This window comes from Corythoichthys intestinalis, chromosome 21 (assembly GCF_030265065.1).
Source record: "Corythoichthys intestinalis isolate RoL2023-P3 chromosome 21, ASM3026506v1, whole genome shotgun sequence".
Lineage (NCBI taxonomy): Eukaryota > Metazoa > Chordata > Actinopteri > Syngnathiformes > Syngnathidae > Corythoichthys > Corythoichthys intestinalis.
Window position 1 is genome coordinate 26,330,958 of NC_080415.1, and position 25,239 is coordinate 26,356,196.

General features: G+C 40.2%; 3 protein-coding genes across 3 annotated transcripts in view; 2 read left to right on the forward strand and 1 right to left on the reverse strand.

The window, feature by feature from the left end:
- Positions 1 to 11,125, forward strand: LOC130909295 (gap junction delta-3 protein-like). The gene is given in 6 exon segments (XM_057825559.1): positions 1 to 1,881; positions 1,967 to 2,633; positions 10,018 to 10,123; positions 10,196 to 10,367; positions 10,486 to 10,597; positions 10,685 to 11,125. A coding segment is annotated over 1 exon segment (759 nt). The 5' UTR covers positions 1 to 9; the 3' UTR covers positions 769 to 1,881; positions 1,967 to 2,633; positions 10,018 to 10,123; positions 10,196 to 10,367; positions 10,486 to 10,597; positions 10,685 to 11,125.
- LOC130909296 (NIF3-like protein 1) lies at positions 1,388 to 15,302 on the reverse strand. Its single transcript, XM_057825560.1, has 7 exons — positions 15,159 to 15,302; positions 4,022 to 4,488; positions 3,799 to 3,946; positions 2,440 to 2,563; positions 1,987 to 2,116; positions 1,814 to 1,897; positions 1,388 to 1,741 (listed from the first exon to the last, which is right to left on the reverse strand). Exons 1-7 carry the CDS (start codon positions 15,188 to 15,190, stop codon positions 1,557 to 1,559), a joined length of 1,170 nt encoding a protein of 389 aa, XP_057681543.1. The 5' UTR covers positions 15,191 to 15,302; the 3' UTR covers positions 1,388 to 1,556.
- Positions 14,380 to 25,239, forward strand: part of top2a (DNA topoisomerase II alpha) — a 25,932-nt gene continuing 15,072 nt past the window's right edge. Inside the window, exons 1-11 of the mRNA XM_057825554.1 lie at positions 14,380 to 14,563; positions 15,475 to 15,624; positions 15,687 to 15,777; positions 15,858 to 15,921; positions 16,040 to 16,185; positions 16,262 to 16,359; positions 23,657 to 23,869; positions 24,009 to 24,182; positions 24,253 to 24,354; positions 24,430 to 24,567; positions 24,627 to 24,765. Coding sequence (XP_057681537.1) covers positions 14,546 to 14,563; positions 15,475 to 15,624; positions 15,687 to 15,777; positions 15,858 to 15,921; positions 16,040 to 16,185; positions 16,262 to 16,359; positions 23,657 to 23,869; positions 24,009 to 24,182; positions 24,253 to 24,354; positions 24,430 to 24,567; positions 24,627 to 24,765 — 1,333 coding nt within the window. The 5' untranslated portion in view covers positions 14,380 to 14,545. The remainder of the gene's footprint in view (positions 14,564 to 15,474; positions 15,625 to 15,686; positions 15,778 to 15,857; positions 15,922 to 16,039; positions 16,186 to 16,261; positions 16,360 to 23,656; positions 23,870 to 24,008; positions 24,183 to 24,252; positions 24,355 to 24,429; positions 24,568 to 24,626; positions 24,766 to 25,239) is intronic.

The window sequence follows — 25,239 nt, forward strand, 5'->3', positions numbered from 1 at the left end:
GCCGCAGTGATGGGGGAATGGGATTTTCTCAGCGGACTCTTCGATCACCTTCAGGCCCACTCGCCCATGCTGGGCCGCTTCTGGCTCTTGCTGATGCTGGTCTTCCGGATCCTGATCCTGGGAAAGGTGGCAAGTGACATGTTTGAGGACGAACAGGAAGAGTTTGCGTGCAACACGCTCCAGCCGGGCTGCAAGCAAGTTTGCTACGACCAGGCTTTCCCAATCTCTCAGTACCGCTTCTGGGTCTTCCATATCGTCCTCATCGCCACACCGTCGCTACTCTTTCTCATGTACGCCATGCATCATCACAACAAGAGAAATGGCTCCAAATCACTTAAAGACTATAGGGAAAGCCGGCAGATGAGGATGTTCTACATTGTTCACGTGGCTTTCCGGTTAGTCGCCGAAGTGGGATTTCTAGTCGGATAGTGGTGGCTTTGCGGCTTCAAGGTGGAAGCCCAGTATCCTTGCGACCGTTTCCCTTGTCCCTACACGGTAGACTGCTTTACTTCGCGCCCAGCCGAGAAAACTGTCTTTCTCTGCTTCTACTTCGCCGTCGGGGTCCTGTCTGCCTTCTCCAGCTGCGTGGAGCTCCTCTACAGCTCTGTCAAGTGGTTCTGTTCCAGGCAGAAGCGCTTACCTACACCGATTGATGACAGCTACAAGTTCGAAAAGCCTCAAGAGAAGTCTTCGGAAAATACAGTGTTGGACGGAGTTCCCAGGAAGACCAGGAAGGGGAGTAGCAAGAAGGGTAAAGGGATGCCTTAAAAGTACAAGAATGGGAAGTATGTGAAGGGCAATGCTTTTATGGTCTAAGAAATTTTCTGATAACTTGGATCAATATTGAGAAACTGACAAAAACTAAGAACTGTACTATTAAGATGCTGTTAATCACGATTACGTTCAATATTAGAAGTGTCAAGAGTACTCAAGTACCAATATTTATGTAGAAGTGCTGCTCTTAAGGTTACTGCTGGCAAATGAGACAATTTATCAAATCTAAGGCTTGACTTTTACATTTCCTTCCTTGTCCTGTTGATGTCATTTCCAACCAAAATATAATTTTGTACCACTGCGGTTTTAATTGAACCAGAAACATTGACGCTAATGACCACCATCCTGCAAAATCTTCTGTCTCTGACTTTGTTAGCCAAACTCCATGCTTAGTTGCACCCATTCTGAACTGCGGCAATTCCTGTGATGTACCACATGGTAATTATCCCCATCATTAAAGTTTTGTGAAGCCGTGGCGTCTATCTCACATTACGTCTTGACTTTAAGGATAACTGCAGTGGTAAGAAAAAAAAAACATCAGCGCATCCTGACTTTTATTTCTGCTTTCATTTTCACTTCCTTAGTGTGTTTTTACAAAGCAGTGACTGTTGATTGGAACCAAAATAATTTTGTGTAAAGACTTGCTTGGGTGGTAGCATTGCAACGGAGACAAAGTGGCAACTAACTAGATAGCAATAAACATGCAATTCAGTTGCCCATCCCAATCCAAATGGATTACACATCAACTGTAGCGATTCAGCAATATTTTGAAATTGCATTCTTCAGACCACCTCCAGAGGGTCCCTATCAGCGTCAGACAACGTCACGACGACATCAGCAGGCATCTTTTCAGTTAGTTTCTCTCGGAAAACCGCCAGATAGCCACGTTCGCTGTTGCTGTGGTCACTGAGGATGACGTTGGTTCCTTTGGCAACCACATCCAACACCTCATGGTGGGACATTTCACCTTAAACCAAAGAAACTTGCATAAAAATTGCAAAGTAACTAGCCAGGAAACTGTTGATGAAGCTCCACCCACCGGTGACGTAGAGGTCTGCTTTAACGCCATTCAGCACCGAGGCTCCCGATCCGGCACAGACGGCCACGGTACGTATAATGGATTCTGGGATTTATGCAAAGAGAGTGAGCATTTTGTTTTCACCATTACTGTATGTGTGCTTTGCTTCCACAGGACCTGGACAGCCTTCTTACCTTGCGTGCGTCCCTGTCCAAGGGCCAAACGGAGGTGCCGCAAACCCAAGTGGGATTTCATTTTGTTCACTGCTATTGCCACGGTGACCGGTTGGTCCAAAACACTGAGGCGACCCTGACCGTGTCCCGACTAGGGGACTAGACACAGTCAAAAGTGGGAAAACAAAATCAGGTATTCGTTGAAATGTATTTGACAGATCACATCACGGAGGAATGAGACTCTAGCGCTGTACTCCGATTACTGACTGTACTTTGCAATTTTATACTTTTGCTAATTTTCGGGGGGATAAAACATGACTGATACCAAGCATTTTCAACTCTCATGGAACAATTTCCATCGCATTGCATATAAGAAACGAAATAAATGATTGTCTGTGTTGCTTGGCCCTGCGCACAGACATGGGTAAGAAGCCCCGGACTGCGGAGACCTAACTAATACGACTTGTATCTCACCTTTTCTGCCTTTACGATGCGGAGAGACCTGTCACAAGCGATGTCTTTTGCGACTTTCTCAACAACCGCACCTAGGACTGAAGCTCTGCAGTATAGGTTGACTTGAGTCTGGTTGGAACTACAACTGAAGACAAATTGGGAAATGTATCACATTCAGGGATATAAAATGCTGCCTAAAGAGTTCAGCTGTTCAGGTACGATTTTTTAAATACTGTAAATTTTTGTTTTCTGGCAAAACAGCCCTGATTATAAGATGACCCCCTATATTTCAAGACTTAAGTTTGAAAAAAAGACTTTTTGAACACCAAATTAATTTTTATACAGACAGTATTTTGCTTCATTCAAATCTTAATCTCTTAACATTTAAATATGTAAACTAAAGTGCAATCACATTCATAAATGAATGGCTTCTGGTTTTTGAAATGTAAATAAACCAATCTATTGTGATGAAACAACAAAATTGGAATAACTGCATTAACCATCAAAGTGAAGTCTAACTGTAACTGTAGTCTTGAAACAAATCTGAATAAGGAAAAGCATTGCAATAAAATAATGCAAACTGGTTAAACTTGAGAGTAGTTGAGATCTGTCATGACAGAACATTGCTTCAATGATATCTGGCGACATCTAGCGTCGTGAATGGGTATAATGTCTAAACCGCGAATATAAGACGACCTCCACTTTTGTAGTCTTATGTCAATGCAAAAAACACCTGCTTATATTCGGGCCAATACGGTTTTACAAATGTCCTAAATGCGTTACGGCATACGTCACTTCCCCCTCTCCCCATTCGTTATAAAGATAGAATTCGATGCGAACGCTTACAGAATAAACATTGGCTCGGCTTTCACTCGCTGGCTTGACGCCCCCTCCAACCGAACTCCTCAGCGCTGCCGAGTAAGGGTGGGCTGGTTTAGCCACACCATCGCTAACCGTCATATGCTATTGTTTAGCCACAACTGGATTCATTACCTTATTACTATTCATCCTTCACACAGCCGCTGGAAACAGAAATGTTTAATCCATCTGCAGGTGACCGGGAGATTAATATTTGATTGATTGATGATTTTACGACACTGTGCGGGTGTGCGCTGGTCCACTTTGGAAACGCAGTCTTCCTTCAGGCACAACACTACCGCTTTTGTCCACCGGCGTCGCTAAAATCTACCAAATGTTACCAAGTGTTACTTTAATTTTAGCCAAAAATAAGCAGTGAGCCTTATAATTCAGTATAGTGTATGAAAATAGACCTGTTTTATATCTTTTAAATCACATAGCTACAAAAATGGCATATGTACTGTATTTCCATGTATCTATTTCCACCAATAAAACTCTAACATGAACTGTGGGATCTCCAACCTGAATGGATCTTGTACTAAAACTCCATCCAAAGCCTGGAATTGCTTCAGGAGAACATCTAATACATTATCTTTGCATTGGAATTCCACTATGTGACTGTAAGGGAAGTCCACATTGGCCTGATTCAGCACTGACACCTGACCGCCACCTAGAATCACATCGAGAAGACTTTTTAGAATTAGTGGTACTTGTTAATTCATCGCACAAAAATACGATCATTCACCAAGTCCTCCAACCAACCAGTCGTTAACTCCTCCATTAACACTGTCCCAAGATGTGTGAGGAGAGAAGACGGCGATACCGGCCTCAACGGCTTGGATAGCCAAACGCTGCTTCCAGTCCTTCTGGACCAGACTTTTAATCGGTCGGAAGATCGGCGGATGGTAGGACACGATCAGATCGCAGCTTCGGGTCCGCGCTTCCTCCATGACTGGCTTGGTGAGGTCGTTGGTCAGAAGCACATTCTTGACAGGCCGTGGCTTGCTCGGCTCCACCAGCAGGCCCACGTTGTCCCACGGCTCAGCCAGCGAGAGGGGTGCCAATTCCTCTAGAACTTTTAAAATATCCTTCAGCTCCATCGGACCAGTGTGGAGGGCAGAGTGACGTCGGAGGAGGGAGGAGGATTGAGCAAGGGACGTGATCCGAAATATCTTTGAGGAGTTCTGACATCCAAACAGTAACAAGCGAGACCTGCCAGGATGAAATCAATAGATTTAGGCTTTTTCCAGTCATTTCAATGAGGACCACTAACTTGAAATGAGAGTATTTTGAGGACCAAGTTTAGCTATGAGATTAAACTCACACTTCAAGGTACAAGGTGCTGGTGTATTGCAGCTGTCAATGTTTTCTTACAAATTCCTTGAGTTTATACATAATTCGCCCAAAAGTCCTATTAAAATAAGTGAAGAAAATCTTATTTGACAGCAAAAGAGCAGAAATTTCATGTTGAATTCAAAAAGTCAACACTGTATTAAATATTTTGTAAAAGTAGTAATTGTAGTAACAATGTTTACCATCTAACAATAAATCACTTAGCACACAAATCGTTGCTAGTAAATCAAATTACTTGTTAGAATCGTGCTATCTCGTTGCTGTTTAAATAATGTCGACAGCTTCACGTTTATTTTAAAAATAATTTTAATTTCGATAACGTTAGTGAGCGCATAACATTGCCGTGAGGGCTAGCTTTCACAAACTTACATGTGAAGCTGGCAGGCAGCGCTATCTTCCTGTTTCCGGTTACGTCATCACAAGCTTGCTTTTAATTGGCCACTCAAATATTACGTCAGAACTCGATTGCAAGCAAAGCGGGTGTTTTGATTCGAAATTTCCAGGTTAATATATACACCGGTGGCGCTTGATGTTTCAAGAGATATTTGTATCAAAATAGAATTTAATTTCATCTGGAAAAACCGAATACATTACATTAAAAAGAATGTTAAGATAAATAATGTAGCTTCAGGAAGCTTTAACGCCTTGGACTTTGAATGCTTCGTCTAAAATTAAATGGATTAATGTATTATTTAAAAAACCCAACTCAATATGGAATTTCATCACTACGCATATTTTTCAATCTGTAGGTCTGGAATTTCTGTTAAGGTGTAATTAAAACATTTCTAAGTTACCAGGTAAATTAGCCAAATTCCACACTCCCCTTCTTATTTCATGGTCAATGATATATAAACACCATTTTTTTTACCACATACAGTGGGGAGAACAAGTATTTGATACACTGCCAATCATTGGCAGTGTATCAAATACTTGTTCTCCCCACTGTAGATATTACATTTTGAACAATCAAGATATACAAGATAATATAAGATATACAATATCGGAATAAATCTTTATATTTTGAAAGATGAGTCAATCAAAACATTTTCTTTGTCAATTATTGAATGATAGTCATTTTTTTACATATATAGAATTTTGTTCTGCTTATAGTATTGTTGTTACACCTCGTAAATATTCTACTGTGTTTGATGCAATAACAGAGGGCTCTGGAAGATTACTACAATGTTCCCCAAAGGTGGAAATTGTATCATTCCGATCTTTGGCTCAAAGTTTCGGTTCATTGGTTATAAATGTGCATAAATGTTGTGAAGCTTCAAACCATTGTATGTTAGCACTTCTTCAAAGGGAGATAATTTCCAAACCTGCAGCAAATTATTATTGGAATAGTTTATACAAAAATATTGAATGGAAACATACATGGCTTATGCCTAGAAAATCTATTAAGAAATAAAGTTTAAAAAACCACACTCAAAATACTTCACAGGTAATGGTAAAATTTAAAATTAATATTGATACGTTATGTTCTTTTTGTACAAATGCAGACAAATCCAATTGTTTTGGTAATGTACTTACTCTCACAACTTTTGGGTTGAACTGAACAATTTTATCAACTCAAGTTGAGCCTTCATTGAAAATAGTTTTTAGACATATTTTGTTTGGCCTTTCCAACATTGGATAGGCCAAGAAATAGATCAAATATATGTTACAAATCTTGTTTCAATTTTTGCAAAATTCCACATTCACAGTGTAAAATATGTAAATCAAAGACCAAATTTTCACATTTTTGGAAAAATGTTTTCTTGATATTTGGATGCAAGGGCATAGGTTTGCATAGGGACTGTAGGGACAAAACACTACCAACTTTTCGGGATGCTCAAATTATCTCCACCAACTTTAAAGAACCTTATTTGCATTATATAATGACTTCTGTTGTACAGGTCATTTAGATTGTCTTCCTATATGTTTTAGTTGTTGTAATTTACCCCATAATTATTAAGTGAATTATTTTCATAATTGTTCAGATTTTCATGTACCTCTTTTCACTGGCTGAATGTGCCGTTTTTTAATTTTTTTATTTTTTTTTATTACTCCTAAACGCACATTTGATTGGCTTTGGCAGATGACTTAACCCCCACCCCACTCTTGCCCAACACACACGCATTAGATTTTAGAGGTATTGGGGATTTAAGATGTTATTTTTTCATCCAGCAGAAGCCACTGTAAGAAATGTAAAAAGACGTCAATGTTGTGGAAGTGGGGAACAGACCACTAATTTTGCTACTGAAAGGCTCACCTGCATTAGAGTTAGCATAACATTAAACTGTGTGAACTTGCTAACCTGCAAAACTCGAGTAGGAAGCTGCTTAGAGAGAAGTGTCCTCCTGTATGTTTTTCTATTGTTAACGTTAAATTAACTGTGAGAAAAGTAGGGAACCAAGGTTTAACCCCATCTCTCCAATTTTACTTTTTATTTTATTTATGCGGTCTTAATGCAGCCCACTGGAGCTTTTTTTTGTTGTTGTTGTTGAGTTTGGCTGTGCTTGTTGACAAAAACTGTAGTGTTTTACCTGAAGGATGTCTTCATTTTTTAAAGTTTTTGTTATTCCCTGACAAAAAAGTTTTTCAGTTATATGTATTTCTTTATTTAGACAATGTTGAGTGGTCTCAAGACAAATGTTTATTTATTAATTTTTTTCCTGGATAGTTAAGAGATGAATAATAAGCTTGTATTTATTCTGTATGTTAATATAATTTACGTGATGTTCAAATAATGCAATTTAAATTTGCTCATAAAATCCAGGCATTTTATCTGGAAGTTTTCAAAATGTTTCTTTAGTAGTTTTTGAAAACAAAGGTTTGAATTGAACAATGTAGGTTGAACCAATACACATAAAATATAGTATAAGTCAATACAGATTTATTTTGCATTGATGATTATGAATGTCCCGTCCCCAGCAAAAAGTGTACATGCAGGTTATGCCATATCGTCCCTTTCAATGTTGAGACCAAACCTACGCCCTTGCTTGGATGATTTAAGTTTTTCTTTGAACCCCAAGGCTATAAGGACCAAGACACTCTGCAAACAATACAGCTTAAGTCGAAAAATAACCCTGACCCTTTTATTTATCAATATTTTTCTATTTTTTTGCTGTAAATTTGCCAACTTTATGTGAATTGTCCATCCCATGTTTGTATATTTGTATTTGTTGTGGATAAAGTTTAAAAAAAAAAAAAAAAAAAAAAAAACAATTTAGAAAAAAATTGATTGGAATTCTGCTTACACATTGGACAAAAAACTTGTCTTTTAGTGGTGAGATTGTGAGGAAAATGTCATTTTGTTTATAATTGTGACGATATCTATTTTATACACATAACCAGCCTTCTATCATCGAAGTATTTATACATTTCTAGGCCGAACCCTCCTCTGCCAAACGATTTCAGTGCCATTGACAATGATAGGCGTCCAAATATGTGCATCGGCGGAGTTGGGGGGGGGGGCGAGGGCAAAAAATGTTGATGACCCCGTAACGCAGTATCAGCAGTAAAATTACCTTACAAGATATATGCTCGGATAGTACTTTAGTTTAACCCATGCTCGTACATACAGGCATCCCAGCTGTTTGTGTGCGTGTGTGAGCGCGCGTTTTTCTGTTTTACCTAGTGGAAAGTAGACGCCGCATCCGTTTTGACTGAATACTCCTGCTAGGAACATTTATAACAATATGTTGAAATTAGCGTGTATTTTTTAAATTTTTTAATTTTATTCTTTTAGGGTTAACATCTTTAGTGGCGCAAACTGAAACTCCGGTGATTTGTCGTCCACATCTTCCATCCTTGATTCTCGCTCAGTAGTTGTTGTCGCTTTTGAAGGCTTAGATTTGAAAAAACTACGTATATCCATCTTGCCTCTTCTGTCCTCAGTTGTTGTTTTTTTTGGGGGGGGGGGGCTAAGCAAAGCAAATGACCGTCTATAAGGTGCTAGTCATGTGATCTGTTTGAAAAATATTTTTGACCCATTATGAAAAAAATTTTTTTTGTTCATTTCATTCATTTTTGTTGTTTGTTTTATTGCCTTGCAACTTTTATAGACAAAATTTTATCGACAAACTTTAATTTTAACTTCATATATTTGAAAGTCAATTATATGCAATGACGTATTAGGTCACCCTAATCTCCACATATGATTATGGTGCTCTTTTTATCGGTTTTCTGTGAATTTACATTAGTTTGTCACTTGTAGACGTCCAATAATTTTGAACTGGGAAGGCTGGCCTCCTCGTTCTAATGGATTTCATCTATGGCCGTCAATACAGGCAATGAAGTAACCACTCAAAAAAAAAAAAAACAGATGCTTAACCCAATTGTTTGTCTTTAACAATTAAAACATTTTTTTTTTAATAAGACGCAGCCTTTACATAACATCATTTTGTGAAATTAGTATTAAATGATCCCAAGTGAGCAGGGAAAGGTCATAGCGCCAGATTAGATTAGATTATCACATTTGACTCGTTCACAGAAAGAAAACTGAGCGTGAGGTGCTCAATGTTTTGAGGTGAGCGAAGGTCCCACTCAGAGTGGCAGCATCAGCGTTGAAACTCAATCTGAGAGATTATCGGGGATTAAGGCGATAAAGGTCGATGTTGGATGAGGGAAAACGTCCGCTGTTACGTCACATCATTCCATCAACAATCATGCCAATGAAAGTAGAAATGGCTGAGGTGGCAAGTGAAGACACCTCTAAGTGGGAAAACCTGCAAATCCCTGTAATCAAGTATTTGTACTTGATTACTTCTCACGGCAGCCTCCCGTGATAAATCAGTGTTAGCCCGAGGGGATTTGTGACATCGCATAATCGGTTATATCCAATCGGCGGAGTGATGGTGACAGATGTGCTTAAAGTGAATGGCTTCATTTGGATTCATTGTCGTTCGAAGGTCAGCGTCCATCTGGTCCCATTCGACACGCCATCGCTGACGACGACGGTCTGATGCATGTCGGGCACAGTCACTGTCAAGTTAGAAAAGAGGAATTTCACAAATCCAGTTTAAATGTTCAGTTTAATTTGAGTTATCATGTGTATTATATTGAAATGAGGAAATTATCTTCATAAAATGTTTACCTTGTGAAAACGTGAAACTTTTCGTGATAATCCCTCGCATGAAGCCAACAGATCACGTTAAAACGTAAAAATGATCAAGTTAAAACGTGACACTTAAATTGAACATTTTACAATTTGCATTTTATCTTGATTAACTGGAACTCATCAAGTTAAAAAGTAATCGCGAGTATGAAAATTTTCATGATAAAATGTGACGTTCGTGACGTTAAAACACACATCTTAAATGTTCAATATTGTTAGGTCCTCTTCCCCTTCCTTCTGAGACATGCCCACCTCCAGCTAGTGTGCATGTTTTTACTTGATTACAGGTCAGACGAGTGGAGCGGCCACACCTGAGGGCAATGAACATCAGCCAGCTTTAAAAGCCAAGCAGACGCTCCACCTCGTCACCCGATCAACTCGTCTGGTTTCGCCGTCAGTTGCTTCTCGCATTCTTTATATGATATCACTGATTCCCGGCTCACGACTACTTTGCTCTCGCCCCAGGTCCTGTCCTCTGCGCGCTCCTTGTCGGATTCCACGCCTGCCTCCTTCCGAGCTTCCACGCCTGCCTCCTTCCGAGCTTCCACGCCTGCCTCCTTCCGAGCTCCCACGTCTCACGCCGGCTCAATTACCCCACACGAAGCAACCTCCATCAGCCACGCTATCTCTGGTGTCTGTAAATAAATATTACTCACCGCAACCACCGTGTGTCTGCACTTAGATCCCTCCTCGTCGCACACCCTAACAGTTGTTAGCTTTAATTTGCTGTTGTTCAACCCAATTTGCGATTTCAGTGAGGACCTTGTCATGCCTCTACCTGTAGCACCCCACGGACATCATGTGAACCTTGGCGTTGACCTTCACATCATCGTAGTAGTGATTGGGCAGCCTGTGGCGTCTGTACTGGTGAGTGCTGATCGTCTGACCTCCATTTCTGGGGGTAGGTGCTCATCGTGTACTGTTGCTTCTGTGAATTTTGGTTTTCTCTTGCAGGTGATGGAACTCGATCGGATAAGCATTTTCCCGATTAAATCTTGGTAGCCGCACATTGTCAGAAAGTGTATTTACCACCAAATAAACAGGCACCTTTAATTATGATACAGCAATCTGTGCATGGCCAGTGTAACAACAATAAACAACATCGGTGAAATAAACATCAAAGATGCTTTGCCACAAGCTTCAACTGCTGGAACTACACTGAAACTGGAAACACGGATTGCTGTCTGTGGTGGTAATTGTTATGAGCTTCCATTCCTCTGGATCCCTTCCGCATCAATGCCAGGCGTCTCAGGGTCTTAGGTGTTTCGCCCCTTAACCTGAACACCCCGCCTGAGTGGAGCAGCAAAGACTATTTAGGCTTCACCTGCGGAAGGGTTCCAGGTGTGGGCTTTCCTATGCCGCAGCCATCTTGAACTGGACTCAGCTGCTGCTGCAATGTCTCCACTTGCTTTCTTCACTTGCTTGGCAAATAAAGAAGTACTTCAAACTCCACAGACATCTTGTGAACCTTGGCGTTGACCTTCACGTCATCATAGTAGTGATTGGTCAGCCTGTGGCGTCTGTACGGGTGAGTGCTGAACGGCCAAAAGCCGAAAAGGTGCACTTCAGAGCACACCTCTACAGCCAGGCTGACCATCATGAGGCCCGGGGTGGGACGAAAGGACTCGAGTCCCTTGCCTCTCAACAATTTGAACAGGTCGCGCTGGTACTCCGGATTGAGGAAGACTGCGCGAATGGGGCTGCGTAATTCATCCATCGTCTCGGCGGCCAGCATGGAAAGTTGCGTGGCGGACAGGAGGACCAGCGCCTTCCCGTAACTCAGGAGTTTTATCGCCAAGGGGTCCCGTGGACTCTTCAAAGAGTTGTACCTGCAGGGGATTTGATAAATTGGCTCAACTGATACAATGAACTGACTGAAGCGTCGATGTTCTGACAAATCGGTATCCCTTGTTGAAGCTAGTTATAGCAGCTTATTGTTGAACAAATCTACTTTACGTTTTGACACATCTATTTGAGATATACAACCCCTAGCAAAAAGTATGGAATCAGCAGTCTCGGACGAGCACTCACTCAGACATGTTATCATGTAGAGCAGGGGTCCCCAAACTTTTTCCTGTGAGGGCCACATAACCCTTCTCTTCTCTGATGAGGGGCCGGGGTCAGTTTGTAACAGAAAAAGTGTGACGATTGCAGGAGTGCCTAAATGTAAAAATGTATTGTTTTTCAGAAAGCCACAATCAAATAACCCTTTCTGGATTCTTCACGGAACCAAAGTAAATAAAATAAAAATGATATAATATAATATAGTATAATATAATATAATTAGGGCTGTCAAACGATTAAAATTTTTAAGCGAGTTAATCACAGCTTAAAAATTAATCGTAATTAATCGCAATTCAAACATCTCTAAAATATGCCTTATTTTTCTGTAAATTATTGTTGGAATGGAAAGATAAGACACAAGACGGATATATACATTCAACATACTGTACATAAGTACTGTATTTGTTTATTATAACAAATCAACAAGATGGCATTAACATTAATATTCTGTCAAAGCAATCCCTGGATAGAACGACTTGTAGTTCTTAAAAGATAGATTTTAGTACAAATTATAGAAATTTTATGTTAAAACCCCTCAATGTTTTCGTTTTAATAAAATTGGTAAAATTTTCAATGAAAAAAATTAACTAGTAGCTCACCATTGTTGATGTCAAGAATTACACAATGCTCATGGTGCATAAAATCAGTCGCACCCAAGCGCCAGCAGAGGGAGACAAAAAACACAAGTAACAAGTGGACATGACACTGCTGTCATTTTAATCTGTTTGAGCGGGGCATATGCGTTAATTGCGTCAAATATTTTAACGTGATTAATGAAAAAAATTAATTACCGCCCGTTAACGCGATAACTTTGACAGCCCTTAATATAATATAATATAATCAGGGGTGCACATAATTTTTTTGCCCAGGTTCTCAGAGGAGGACCTGGAGATGTGACTTGGTCCTCATTGAGCTTGAGAGCCGACCCACCTGATGCGATAAATTTATGACAAGCTTTACTTAGAGCCAATTAACTTTGATTAATTATGTTAACAGTTAATGCTTGATTAACATCAACTGGCACAACAAAATTGCCATTACTTTGAAGTGAAATGTAAAGAAATAAACATAAAAGCACCAATTCAAAATAAAGGGCATTATGCGGCTCCCACATTAACTCCAAGCCTTTTTAAAAGTGGGATGTCCTCCTCATAAGACCTCATTGAACGTGTATGTTTAGCTTTGTAAAATGCGAGCAAAAACACGTTTGTCAGTGCATGTCGCTGTTCATTACCTTTATTCCGCCCTATTCCGCCACATGTCCATAGGGCGAGTGGGGTCGTGTTTGACATCGATAGTTTGCTTAATTGCCACATGCTCTCTGTTTTTTTCGTGCTTTTCAAAGTTTGGATGGCTGAAATTCTTTGACCCTACATAAAATGCGTTGCTCTAATCGGCGACATTGGGATTCTCACGGCACATTTTGTACCGCATTTCCGTGCGAGCATCATTCGCTTCTAGCCATGGTACCTCCTGTAGCCACTTTTCAGCAAAAGTCCTTTTTTTCGGTAGCTCCGGTGACGTCTCTGTCGTCTGTCTGTCTTTTGACGGGGGTGGGGGAACACGGAAGTAATTACTCAGTGTGGCCTGCCTCATCGACATTTTGAGAAGTTATTTTCTCGTGTCCGCCGCAAATAGTGGTCAGCCATCGGTACGCAAAAGCGTATGGAAGCCGTTGAGGGCCAGCGCGTTTGTCTACGTCCAGTACGCATGTGCGGACCACTTATGTGCACCCCTGAATATAATATAATATAATATAATATAATATCATGTATTATAATATAATATAATAATACTGTATTAATTAAATAGATAATAACCAAATAACCATTGCTCAGTTCTTCACAGAAAAAAGCCAGGACATAAATAACTCTATTGAAAAAAAAAAAAAATTTTTTTTTTTTTTTTTTTTTACAATTTTTTTTGTTTTTTTTGTTCAGGGGGCCGGACCAAATGTGGCTGCGGGCCGTATCCGGCCCGCGGGCCGTAGTTTGGGGACCCCTGATTTAGCTTATTAATTGATTAGGTTTATATTCGTGAGAAATGTAGCCCTAAAAGAATTTTCTTCTAACAAGCACATAAAAGCAAATACAGTTCATGCATCACAAAGGGGTTTTGACATAAGAATTTAAAAGGATTGGCGACTTTATCAATTCATCCCTGGAGATATCGTCCCAGTTATCAGTCAGATAAAAAAATTAGAAAATATCTCGTCAACTAAGATTAAAAAACAAATCTATATGTATAATTACGCCATGCGCATACAAATAAAGCTTAACACATACATCATAAAGAGCCTCTGATACACTATAGACAGCTGAAAATTCAAAAGGGGTAGCTATTTAATCACTTTATCTCCGAATTTACTAGTCAGCCAGCCATTCAAATGAATGGCGCTCGTCCTCTTCGAAACGATATTTGTGACAGTCCCAGACTCCCTATGGGAGTGTCGCAACGCTCTTTCTTAATGGCTCTGGAACATCGCTCACGCCGATTGGCTGTTTAACAAGTACCTTGTTTCCGTGCTTTGCATTGGAGGATTTAATCACATGTCCAACCGTCTCATTGGTTGTTGTGAACTGGCGCCAGTGTTCATTTTTTTTCAAACTGAGCTCGTAGCAACCAGTTGCACATCGTCTCTTTAGTCCTTTTTTCGGTAGCATTCTATTTGTTTATTGTTGTTGGTAGTGTTGTAGTGGTTTAATTGTATACAACGTCGACACTGAGCTGATTTTAAATAAGGAAGAGAAAATGACGGAACCACTGAAGGTAACCAACACTTAATGTTCGGAAGTTAACGGTTAAATTGGTGTAACGCTAAAGATGGCGAAAACTTTGTGGTACGAAAAAAAAGTTCTTATTTGTGTTCAGGACATAAATGAGAAAAAAAACTGCTACGAAAATAAGGTTCGTATTTGTGTTTAGGGCATAAATGAAAAAAAAAAAAAAAAAACTGCTGGACAAGTCTAATACCCTCTCACAGTGAATTCACGTGATACTAAGTAGTACTTAATACTTGAAATGAGTTGGTTGTGTACTGCTGTAGTTTAGCTATGAGTACAAAATGGCCTCTCGTCCGAATTAAAATGAGTATTTACTGCAATTGAGTGTAAAGTCACGGATTATACCACAATGGCGATTCATTTCCTCCCAAGCATCACCATCACGACATTAACCCTTTCAAACCCGCATTTTTTTCTGCTGGGCAAAGAAAAAACTTTTTTTTTTTTTACTCAAACATGCTTTTATCGGTTATTTTTTAAGTTAATGTGTTTTTAATTAGAAATTAGCACTTTGTGTTATCCTTTTTGAGGTTGTGTTTGGTCAGCCATTTTGAAAGAGCCAAAAATAGCAAAAACCGAACCTCTTGATATGATTCCGATGGTAAATTTTCATCCAATCTTCTCCCAGAAGTGGCAATAGCAACAGAATTCAGTGTATTTATTGGTTTAGAGATGTTGACGGACTTGACGCATCATGTTCTTCTGCTGCTTGCTTAGGTCTGAAGGGGTTAAAATGCATCTGAATGTTGTGGAGGGGAAAAAACCTCTCATTAGAATGTGCAACTTAACCTTTTGTTTCCACAGTTGTCATACATTTCACTACAATTATGCTCAAAAAGAACATACGTATTAATGTGAGAACTTTCAAAAAATAAATTAAATCTGTGTACTCCACAGTCCAATTTCTATGAAAACAAAGCTCTGGGGAAGACCAAGAAGGACCCCAAGCGTTTGTCCGTGGAGAGAATCTATCAAAAGAAGACTCAGTTGGAGCACATTTTGCTCCGACCCGATTCTTATATCGGCTCGGTCGAGACGGTCACCCAGGTAAAACGTAAGATAAATCATAGGCCAGAGAATGGCTGAAGTGAACCTGACTGTTTTCTCAGCAAATGTGGGTGTACGACGAAGACGTCGGACTCAATTGCAGGGATGTGACATTTGTGCCGGGGCTGTACAAGATTTTTGATGAGATTCTTGGTAAGCAAACGCCCAAATGGGTTTAAGGTCAGATTGAAAAAAAAATAAAATAAAAATTTAAACCCTGCCTCTCTTTCCAGTAAATGCCGCGGACAATAAGCAAAGAGATAAGAACATGTCCTGCATTAAAGTCAACATTGATGTGTGAGTACATTGTGCTCATGATGACATATGTGGAATTACAATGAATGTTCATCTTTGGATGTACAGTAGATAACATGACATTTAACATTTATTTGCATTTTTTCCCTGCCCCTTTTAGTGAAAACAACACCATAAGTGTGTGGAATAATGGTAAGGGTATTCCGGTGGTGGAGCACCAAGTGGAGAAAGTGTTTGTGCCCGCTCTCATTTTCGGACAGCTTCTCACCTCCAGTAACTACGATGACGACGAGAAGAAAGTCACCGGTGAGCGACGGGATGGCAAGTAATGCGTCTGGGACAAGCACCTTGAAGTTTAATTGGTCTCTGCTTTGATCTACAGGTGGACGTAACGGATATGGTGCCAAGCTCTGCAATATCTTCAGCACAAAGTTCACCGTGGAGACCGCCTGCAGAGAATCAAAGAAGACTTTTCGACAGGTAGGGGAGAAAGAGTCCTGTCATATCAAAATCTGTCCTGTCTTCCCTCTTTTTGTCTTATTTGTTATTAGGTTTGTCCCTTCAGTTAAGAGCTTGTGATACAAATTATAGTAGCTAGTACGTATATACAGTGGTATGAAAAAGTATCTGAACCTTTTGAAATTTCTCACATTTCTACATAAAATCACTGTCAAATGTGATCTGATTTTTGTCAAAATCACAGATGAAAAAAACAGTATCTGCTTGAACTAAAACCATCCAAACATTTATAGGTTTTTATTAGAGATGTCCCGATCTGTCGGGTCCGATCATGTCATTTTCCAAGTATCGGGATCGGCAAAAAAATATCGGACATGACTTTTTTAATACATATATATTTTTTTTTATTCTTTCGTTTTCTAATTGAATTTAACGTTACAGACATAATATGTTACACTCATCCAGAGTAGAGCCTAGTTCGGGCCTAAAAAATCCAGCCCGACCCGACACAGCCCGCTGGTATTGAGGCCCGACCCGGCCCGATCAATGAACTAGATTTGCAGGCCCGAGCCCGAAAAACCCGATTTTTTAAATTTTTTATTTGATGGAGTGACGCGGGGGGGGGGACCAGCAGCTATTTCTTTTCTTTTCTTTGAGTTGACAGAAAAAAACGCAAGTTTTCTTAATGTTTAAATAGTCTACATATTTTTATGATAATAATAAAAACATTTACACAACAAAATAACGCTGGGAAAGTTTAGCATTAAAAAAAATGCGGTTTTGCAGACACACAGAGAAGATTCAAAAGGATCACATTTGTGTTGCCTTTGTGTGCATAAATAAAAGTCTTTCGTAACGAATTCACAGTTGTCAGGAAAAAAATGCAAGTTTACTCAATATTAAAATAGTCTAGATATTTTTATGAGAATTATAAAAGAATTTACACAACGAAATAAGGCTGGGAAAGTTTGTTAAATATATTTCTGAGTGTGTGGGATATCGTTCTCACATGGACGTGCCTCTCTGACAAGGAAAGGGAACAGCAGAAAAAAAAACTACAAATGCTTTGAAATAACATTCTTTATTGTAATGACAACAATACCAAAAATAAATTCTAAAAAAAAATTAAAATGAAATAAAAGCTTTTAAACTGCGGGCTGGCCTTGAATGCAGTCTGCAACATGCGGCTTCATGTCCTGCTCTTTATTCCTGTGAAATAAGGGAAATAATTAGACCGTCTCGGACTAAAAATGGCGATTTGAACAGCAGGATATTAGGGCTTACTTACAGTGTTTTTATTTTTTGGTCGTCGTCGTGCAGGAATAAGATTGTGTCCACTGGCAGGTTTCAGTGACGTTCTCCGCTGATCTTGTGCGGCCTACAGCGCTGAAAACTCTCTCACTGCTGCTGCTGCTGCTTGCAGGGATGCACAACACTTTTTCTTGCCAACTTGGAAAGCTTTGGGTATATATTTGTTGCATTCGACGAAGCCGACAAAATTTTTTGTTGCATCTTCCACGATCAATTGAAATTCTTTACACACCTCACTCCTACCGGAGCATTCTTGCCTCTTCCATTCCCCCGTCTTCAGTTTGTTTTTAACTTCTCGCTGCTCCGTATTGAAACAGAAGTAACACGAGGATGAGGAATTGTGTACACGCGGAAGGCGGCCGAGCAGGAGAAAGTGAAAAAGAGGGCGGTGCCGTGCGCAAGCGCTACAGCGGGAGGACAAGAAGAAAAAGCGGGCGGCGCCACGGCGTTCATGTGCGTGCATGCACAAGCAAAAGCGCAATACAGAGCCTGCTCTCCTTTTTTTAAATTTTTTTAAAAAATAATTTATTAGTCCAGCATGGCGGCCCGACCCGAACGTGAATGCTTAACATTCGGGTCGGGTTCGGGCACAAGACAGTGTTTCCCACAGGATTTTAGGAGACTGTGGTGGGAGGGTCTCTGACCATAGGATTTTTTGAAACTGTGGTGGTGGGCTGCATCGGAGTCGGACAGCCACACCATTTCGTGCCACGGCGAATTTTTTTTTTTTTTTTTTTTTTTTTTTCTCATTATTTTTTTCCCCCCAAGAAGAACCATAACAAAGATATATTTGAAATATTTCATTAGCTAGGCTAATGTTATAGCTCTCAGCTACGGTACATGTATGTAAAATGCGTTGCTGATTACAGCTACGTTACCCTATGTAATAATGCGACTTTTTTTCTCGTAGCAATAGTACGACTTACATCTCGTAGTGACTCAGGGTTGGCAACCCAAACTGTTGAAAGAGCCTTATTTGACCCCCCCCCAAAAAAAAAAAAAAAAAACTGATACTGTATGTCTGGAGCAGCAAAAAATTAAATGCCTTGTACAAGCCTTATAATTATCAACACTAGCTATATTAGCCTACTATAAAAATGACTAAGTTGGCTAGAAATACACAATTAGCCCTCATGATTAAATGTTTATTTTCCCTGCAGTGGATCCTATAGCGCACCACGTGACTACTCTGTTGTACGATGCCACCACAAGTTTAACTTCATTACAATATTAATGAATTGAAAGAATGTTTGTGTCATGTTTGTCCTCCTAGAAATCCTATCAATACAAAAAATATATTTCCCTCCCCCATCTTTTTCCATTAAAAAAAAAAAAAAGCTCCGAAGCAGCGCTAAAGAGCCGCATGCGGCCCGAGAGCCGCGGGTTTCAGACCGCCGTCGTAGTCCTCCTTTTTCCTTTTTATTTGACCCTCATAAGTACTACATTACCACAACAATAACAGTCCTTCTGTCAACTGACCCATTTACAGGACTGGGGGAATTCTAATAGCCGTGTAAAGAGTTTTACTTGATTCGGTGAGAAGGTGAATAGTTTTTTTCCCCGTTGTTCGTGAACTAAATTTCCACACAAACGCACATTGAGGTACCATTAACTTGGCAAGGAGAGGTATGAGAGTCATTTTTCGAGTGTCCCAGAGCTCGCGAAATTGGGGTGGGGGGGGCGCATTTATCCAAGTTTCGTCAGCCGTAATTGTCTGAAGTTGGCGCGCCGGTGTTGTGCCGAAAAATAGCCACTCCACACGAAATGTCCCCCCTGACGGGAGCGCCCACACGTCACTCGTACAAACAGCCTTTTCTTACCAATCGATGGACACGGAAACGACGTTCTTGTACCGTGAATATGTATCATTTTACTCTGCTTGAACTAATAAATATTTTTACTGTGACCAACGCTCTGAAAATAGAGCAAGGCTTTATTTTGGGCCCCGCCTCTCCGCGCAAGTTCAGTCAAAGTTTGCTTTCCGTCCAAGACGACCGTCCACCGCTCACTTTCGCCGAAAAGTCCGATCCAAACTATTGTAATGCCCCGGATATGGGGAAGAAGGAGAGAAGTCTGTATTTGCTTACCCACTTGATTGTGGTAACAATAATAAAGAAAAACAATAACAAAATAACAGCGGGCTGCTAAGACATGCGACCGCTATCTCTCGCTATCTCGCTCGTTCTCCCATTCTTCCTACTCGTTCCCCTTGCGTCTCTTAAATAAATAAATAAATAAAATACTACTCTAAAATGCTACTCCACTACGCTCGCGCGGGTAGTAGAGTGGAGTGGGCTACAGCTGTGTAATCGGCTGACTGACGCATCTGATTATTATCTTTTTTTTTTTTTTTTTTCGGCGGAGGGGGCCGTTCATTGGTGGGAAACACTGCAAGATCTAACCTCTAATCCAGAGTCTTTAGTTAAGGCTTAAGGTAGGGTTGTCAAATTTATCCCGAACGCAATTAATGCTTGTGCTGCACGACCCACTCACGCATTGTCGCGTTCAATCTGTAATGGCGCCGTTTTACCTATATAGAGAGCTAAAAGGCAGTGTAAAATGAGTAGAGTGAATTTTGGCAGCCTTTGGAGCCTTTTTTTAATTGGTTAAAGCCTTACAACCCTCTCCCTACGATTAGAAATATCGTGGGAAGCAATGTGGGGAAGCAAGGTAGTAATTGATCGTTTTTAACACCTTAGGTTATTTCCGACGAGCAGAGAATACAGTGGTACCTCTACATACGAATTTAATTCGTTCCAGGACCTTGTTTGTAAGTCGAAATGGTCGTATGTCGAGCAGGATTTTCCCATAGGAATACATTATAATTCCATTAATTCGTTCCAAAGCCTAAAAACATACACTAAATTCTTAATAAATACTGCTGGCACTGTTACAAATGGCAATTAAACATAGAAAAAAAAATAAGTTATAAATAAATAAGTCAGAATAATATAATAATAAGAAGAAGAATTAATAATTATTCCTGTAAATAATGTAACGAATTGGATTCTAATATGGCGGACACTTTTTAGTGTCCCTGAACGCACCGCGAAGCTGACGTCACGGTGCGATAGGTCGGTGCGGTAGAGATAATACTTTCGTTTTCTTGAGAGCAGTCAACTGCTTAAGACAATGGGCGTTTTGTGTTGGATAAGTTCTTAAATAAATGATAAAAACGTGACGAAGCTGGCGATTTCCTTGGCAATGTTACCACAATAATAATTGTCACCTTAACTTATAAATAGTGGCGAACGGTGGTCGGAAGAGGACCATGGAGCTGTATTGTTGAGCCAGTTCAGGGACGCGCACACCAAGCTCATATTTTTCTATAACTTGCATCTTCATTTCAAAGGTAAGCATCACTTTTTTCCTTGTTTCTCCAACTGTATCAACTTTTTTTGAAAACTGTGTTGATTTCTCACACAAGAAAATCCACCGTGCGTTCGTTTGCAGTGCTGTCATGTCGTCGTATTTCGAGCAACTCGTCGGATGTAGAAACAAATGGCGGCTCAAATTTTACGTCGGATGTCGAAAAGATCGTGTGTCGAAGTGATCGTATGTAGAGGTACCACTGTATATATCAATTGGTAGCACTACGCACAGTCATGGTTGCACTTCCCATCATGCATTTGTGCATGGCTGAAGTATCATTTACTGAAAGCTCAACAAATACACTAGATGGCAATATTTAGTCACACTATACAACGTCACATTTATCCTTTAAGAATTACAAGTCTTTCTATCCGTGGATCCCTCTCACAGACAGAATGTTAATAATGTAAATGCCATCTTGAGGATTTATTGTCATAATAAACAAATACAGTACTTATGTACTGTATGTTGAATGAATATATTCGTCCAAGTTTTATTCATTTTTTTCTTAATGCATTGCCAAAATGTATATGATTGGGGAAAATTATCGGGAATGATTGGAATTGAATCGGGAGCCAAAAAAAAGCAATCGGATCGGGAAATATCGGGATCGGCAGATACTAAAACGATCGGGATCGGATCGGGAGCAAAAAAACATGATCGGATCAACCCTAGTTTTTATATTTTAATGAGGATAGCATGCAAACAATAGCAGATGGGGGGGAAAATAAGTAAGTGAACCCTCTGCCGAAGGAAGAGCAATTGATACCAATTTTTACCAAACAATTTCAGTCAGGTGTGTCTGTGTCCAATCACTGATAAGTGGTTTAAAGCTGCCCTGTCCACTTTAAAACACCTGGTAAGAATTGTCTTGATGAGAAGCATTGTCTGATGTGCATCATGGCTCAGTCAAAATAGCTGTCTGAAAACCTGAGATCAAGTATTGTTGATTTGTATAAAGCTGGGAAAGGATAGAAAACCATCTCGAGAAGTTGTCTTCAAATGGAGAGAGTTTGGCACTATTGCTTCTCTCCCAAGGAGTAGCCGTTCACCAAAGATGATGCAAAGAGTTCAGCGCAGAATATTCAGAGAGAGAGAAAAAATCTAGAGTCTCTGTTAAAGACTTACAGAAATCACTGGCACAGTCCAATATCTATGTGCACACATCAACTATATGTAAAACTATGGCCAAGAATGGTGTTCATGGGAGGACTCCACGGAGAAAGCCACTGCTGTCTAAAAAAAACATTGTTGCTCGTTTAATGTTCGCAAAATTACACTTGGACACTCTGGAAGTTTTGGCAAAATATTTTGTGGACTGATAAAACTAAAGTTGAATTGTTTGGGAGTAATACACAACGTCATATGTGGAGGAAAAATGGAACAGCTCACCAACATCAACACCTCATCCCCACCGTGAAGCATGGTGGAGGGAGCCTCATGATTTGGGGCTGTTTTGCTGCTTTAGGGCCTGGACAACTTGCAATTGTTATCGAAAGAATGAATTCAAAAGTTTACCAGGATGTTTTGCAGGAAAAGCTGAGGCCGTCTGTCAGACAGTTGAAGATAAAAAGAGGATGGATGCTGCAACAAGACAATGATCCAAAACACAGAAGTAAATCCACTTCAGAATGGTTTCAGAAGAACAAAATACACGTTCTGGAGTGGCCAAGTCCAGACTTTAACCCCATTGAGATGCTGTGGCATGACCTAAAGACAGCGATTTGTGCCAGACATCCCACGAATCTGACTGAACTACAGCAGTTTTCTAGAGAATAATCGGCCAAGATTAGTCCTGATCAATGTGCCAGAATGATCTGCAGCTGCAGGAAGAGTCTGGTTGAAGTTATTGCTGCCAAAGAGGGAGCCACAAAATATTAAATGTGATGGTTCACTTACTTATTTATCCCCCTTCTGTCATTGTTTGCATACTATCCTGAATAAAATGTGAAAACCTATGAATGTTTGGGTGGTTTTAGTTAAAGCTGATACTGTTTTTTCATCTTTGTGATTTTAACAAAGATAAGATCACATTTGATGGTGTTTTTATGCAGAAATGTGAGAAATTCCAAATAGTTCAGATACTTTTTCATACCACTCTAGATTAAATCATGTTTTTGTATTGCTCCTTGTCATTAGGTAGCATATAGAGCCAGTCATGCCCCCCCCCCCCCACCCCCCAACTTAATTAATTGGGCTTTGCTAAGAATAATATGGGCTGACTCAGCGATTGCTAATTCACGTTGCATCGGTAGTTGGTTTAAAAAACACTAATGTATACATAAAATGTAAAAGTTTATTCTTTTTCATTCAATCTTTTTTTTTTTGTCATTTAACTATTTCAGTGCCATTGACGTGTAACTATTTCAGTGCCATTGACGTGCTATTGCTAGACGTCCAGTCATGTGGTGTCTAATCATTCAGAACGAGTTTGTCACTAGTAGATGTCAAAGATCGAACGTCTAGCACCATCAATGGCAGCAAATTAGTTGTTTTTTTTTTTAATTGCCCATGACAAAATATGCAAAGGCCACACTAATAATACAATTTGATGTCCAATCAGGAGCCAAAACGTCTGTACAGCAAAAAGAAGAAAAAGAAAATTGATGAAATCTTTCCTCTTGTCTCGCTACAGACCTGGTATGACAACATGGGCCGAACAGGGGAGCCCAGCATCAAATCCTTCGACGGAGACGATTACACCTGCATCACCTTTCAGCCAGACCTGCCCAAATTTAAAATGAGCGTCCTGGATAAAGACATAGTGGCCTTGATGGCCAGGAGGGCCTACGACATCGCCGGATGTACACAAGGCGTCCGGGTCTTCCTCAACAGCAAAAGGCTGCCTGTAAGTTCAGCTATAAAAGCGCTAGGGAAAACCCTCAATTAAATATTAATAAATAAAAATGAGCAAAAAGATAAAGTCTGCGTTGTCAATAACAGCCCTTTAAAGGTTTAAATGTTTCTTCACTCACCACGCAACCCAGGTGACAGATTTCCAAAGCTACGTGAACTTGTACCTGAAAGACAAAGTCAGTGAAACGGGCAACGAGCTGAACGTGCTTCACGAAGTCGTCAATGGACGCTGGGAGGTCTGCCTCACCATCAGCGAGAAGGGCTTCCAGCAAGTCAGCTTCGTCAACAGCATCGCCACAACTAAGGTTCACTCTTACCCCCGATTAAGTGACGGGCAAGCACATGAGATCCTAATACTAGTCCTCTGAATTTAAGGGCGGAAGGCATGTCGATTACGTGGCCGATCAGGTGATCAACAAGCTGATTGACGTCGTGAAGAAGAAGAACAAAGCTGGGGTGGTGGTCAAGCCTTTCCAGGTAAAACTCTTAAGTGTTCACTTCGGAGGTATAAGTTCTTGCTTCAATGGTGAATCTTTCTCTTCTCGCAATCAGGTGAAAAATCACATGTGGCTGTTTGTCAACTGCCTGATTGAGAACCCCACGTTTGACTCGCAAACCAAAGAGAACATGACTCTGCAGCAGAAGAACTTTGGCTCCACTTGCCCGCTCAGCGAGAAGTTCATCAAGCAGGTAACGGTTAGCCGACGTGTTTGTCAAACTCCCCTTTTGCTCACTCGCCTTTGTAACAGGCCACCACCTGCGGAATTGTGGAAAACATCATGAACTGGGTGAAGTTCAAAGCTCAGCTGCAGCTCAACAAAAAGTGCTCGGCGGTCAAGCACAGCAAAGTCAAAGGAGTGCCCAAGCTGGATGACGCCAACGACGCTGGTACTGTTTTTACTCGGAATGTCGCGATCCGATCACGTGATTGGAAAATCGCCACTATTTTTCAGGGGATCGGAATCAGGTGAAAAGGATTGGATTTTTAATTTATAAAATAAATTTGTTTTTCTACTACCTCTGTGAAATTGCCACCCCCCATCAGACGCAAATTTATAGAAAAATTATGTCATAGTTTTTTTTGCTGAAAAAATTTGTGCTGCTGTTGAATTTGAGATATTAACAATTCTTTTATAGGTCAATTTGAGGTCAAACCTGCCCAATTTTGATTAAAAATGGCTAAAAAATGTCAATCATTTGTGCTATGTTTATGCTATAAAATTTTTCGTTTGTGCTGCTATCGTTTTTGAGATGGAGATATTAATTTCGAGCGATGACATCACACAGCCCCCATTTATTGCAAAACTGACCCAAAATGGTGCCAATTACAACGAGTGACGTCAGCGCCGAACAAATGCTTTG

Excerpts from the sequence above, each read along its gene's own strand:
- LOC130909296 (XM_057825560.1), bottom strand. The coding sequence starts at position 15,190 with ATGAAAATTTACCATCGGAATCATATCAAGAG. Across the intron at positions 3,947-4,021 it reads CTGGTTGGTTGGAGGACTTG|GTGGCGGTCAGGTGTCAGTG; the intron begins GTGAATGATCGT and ends ATGTGATTCTAG. Across the intron at positions 2,117-2,439 it reads GCATCGTAAAGGCAGAAAAG|TCGGGACACGGTCAGGGTCG; the intron begins GTGAGATACAAG and ends CTAGTCCCCTAG.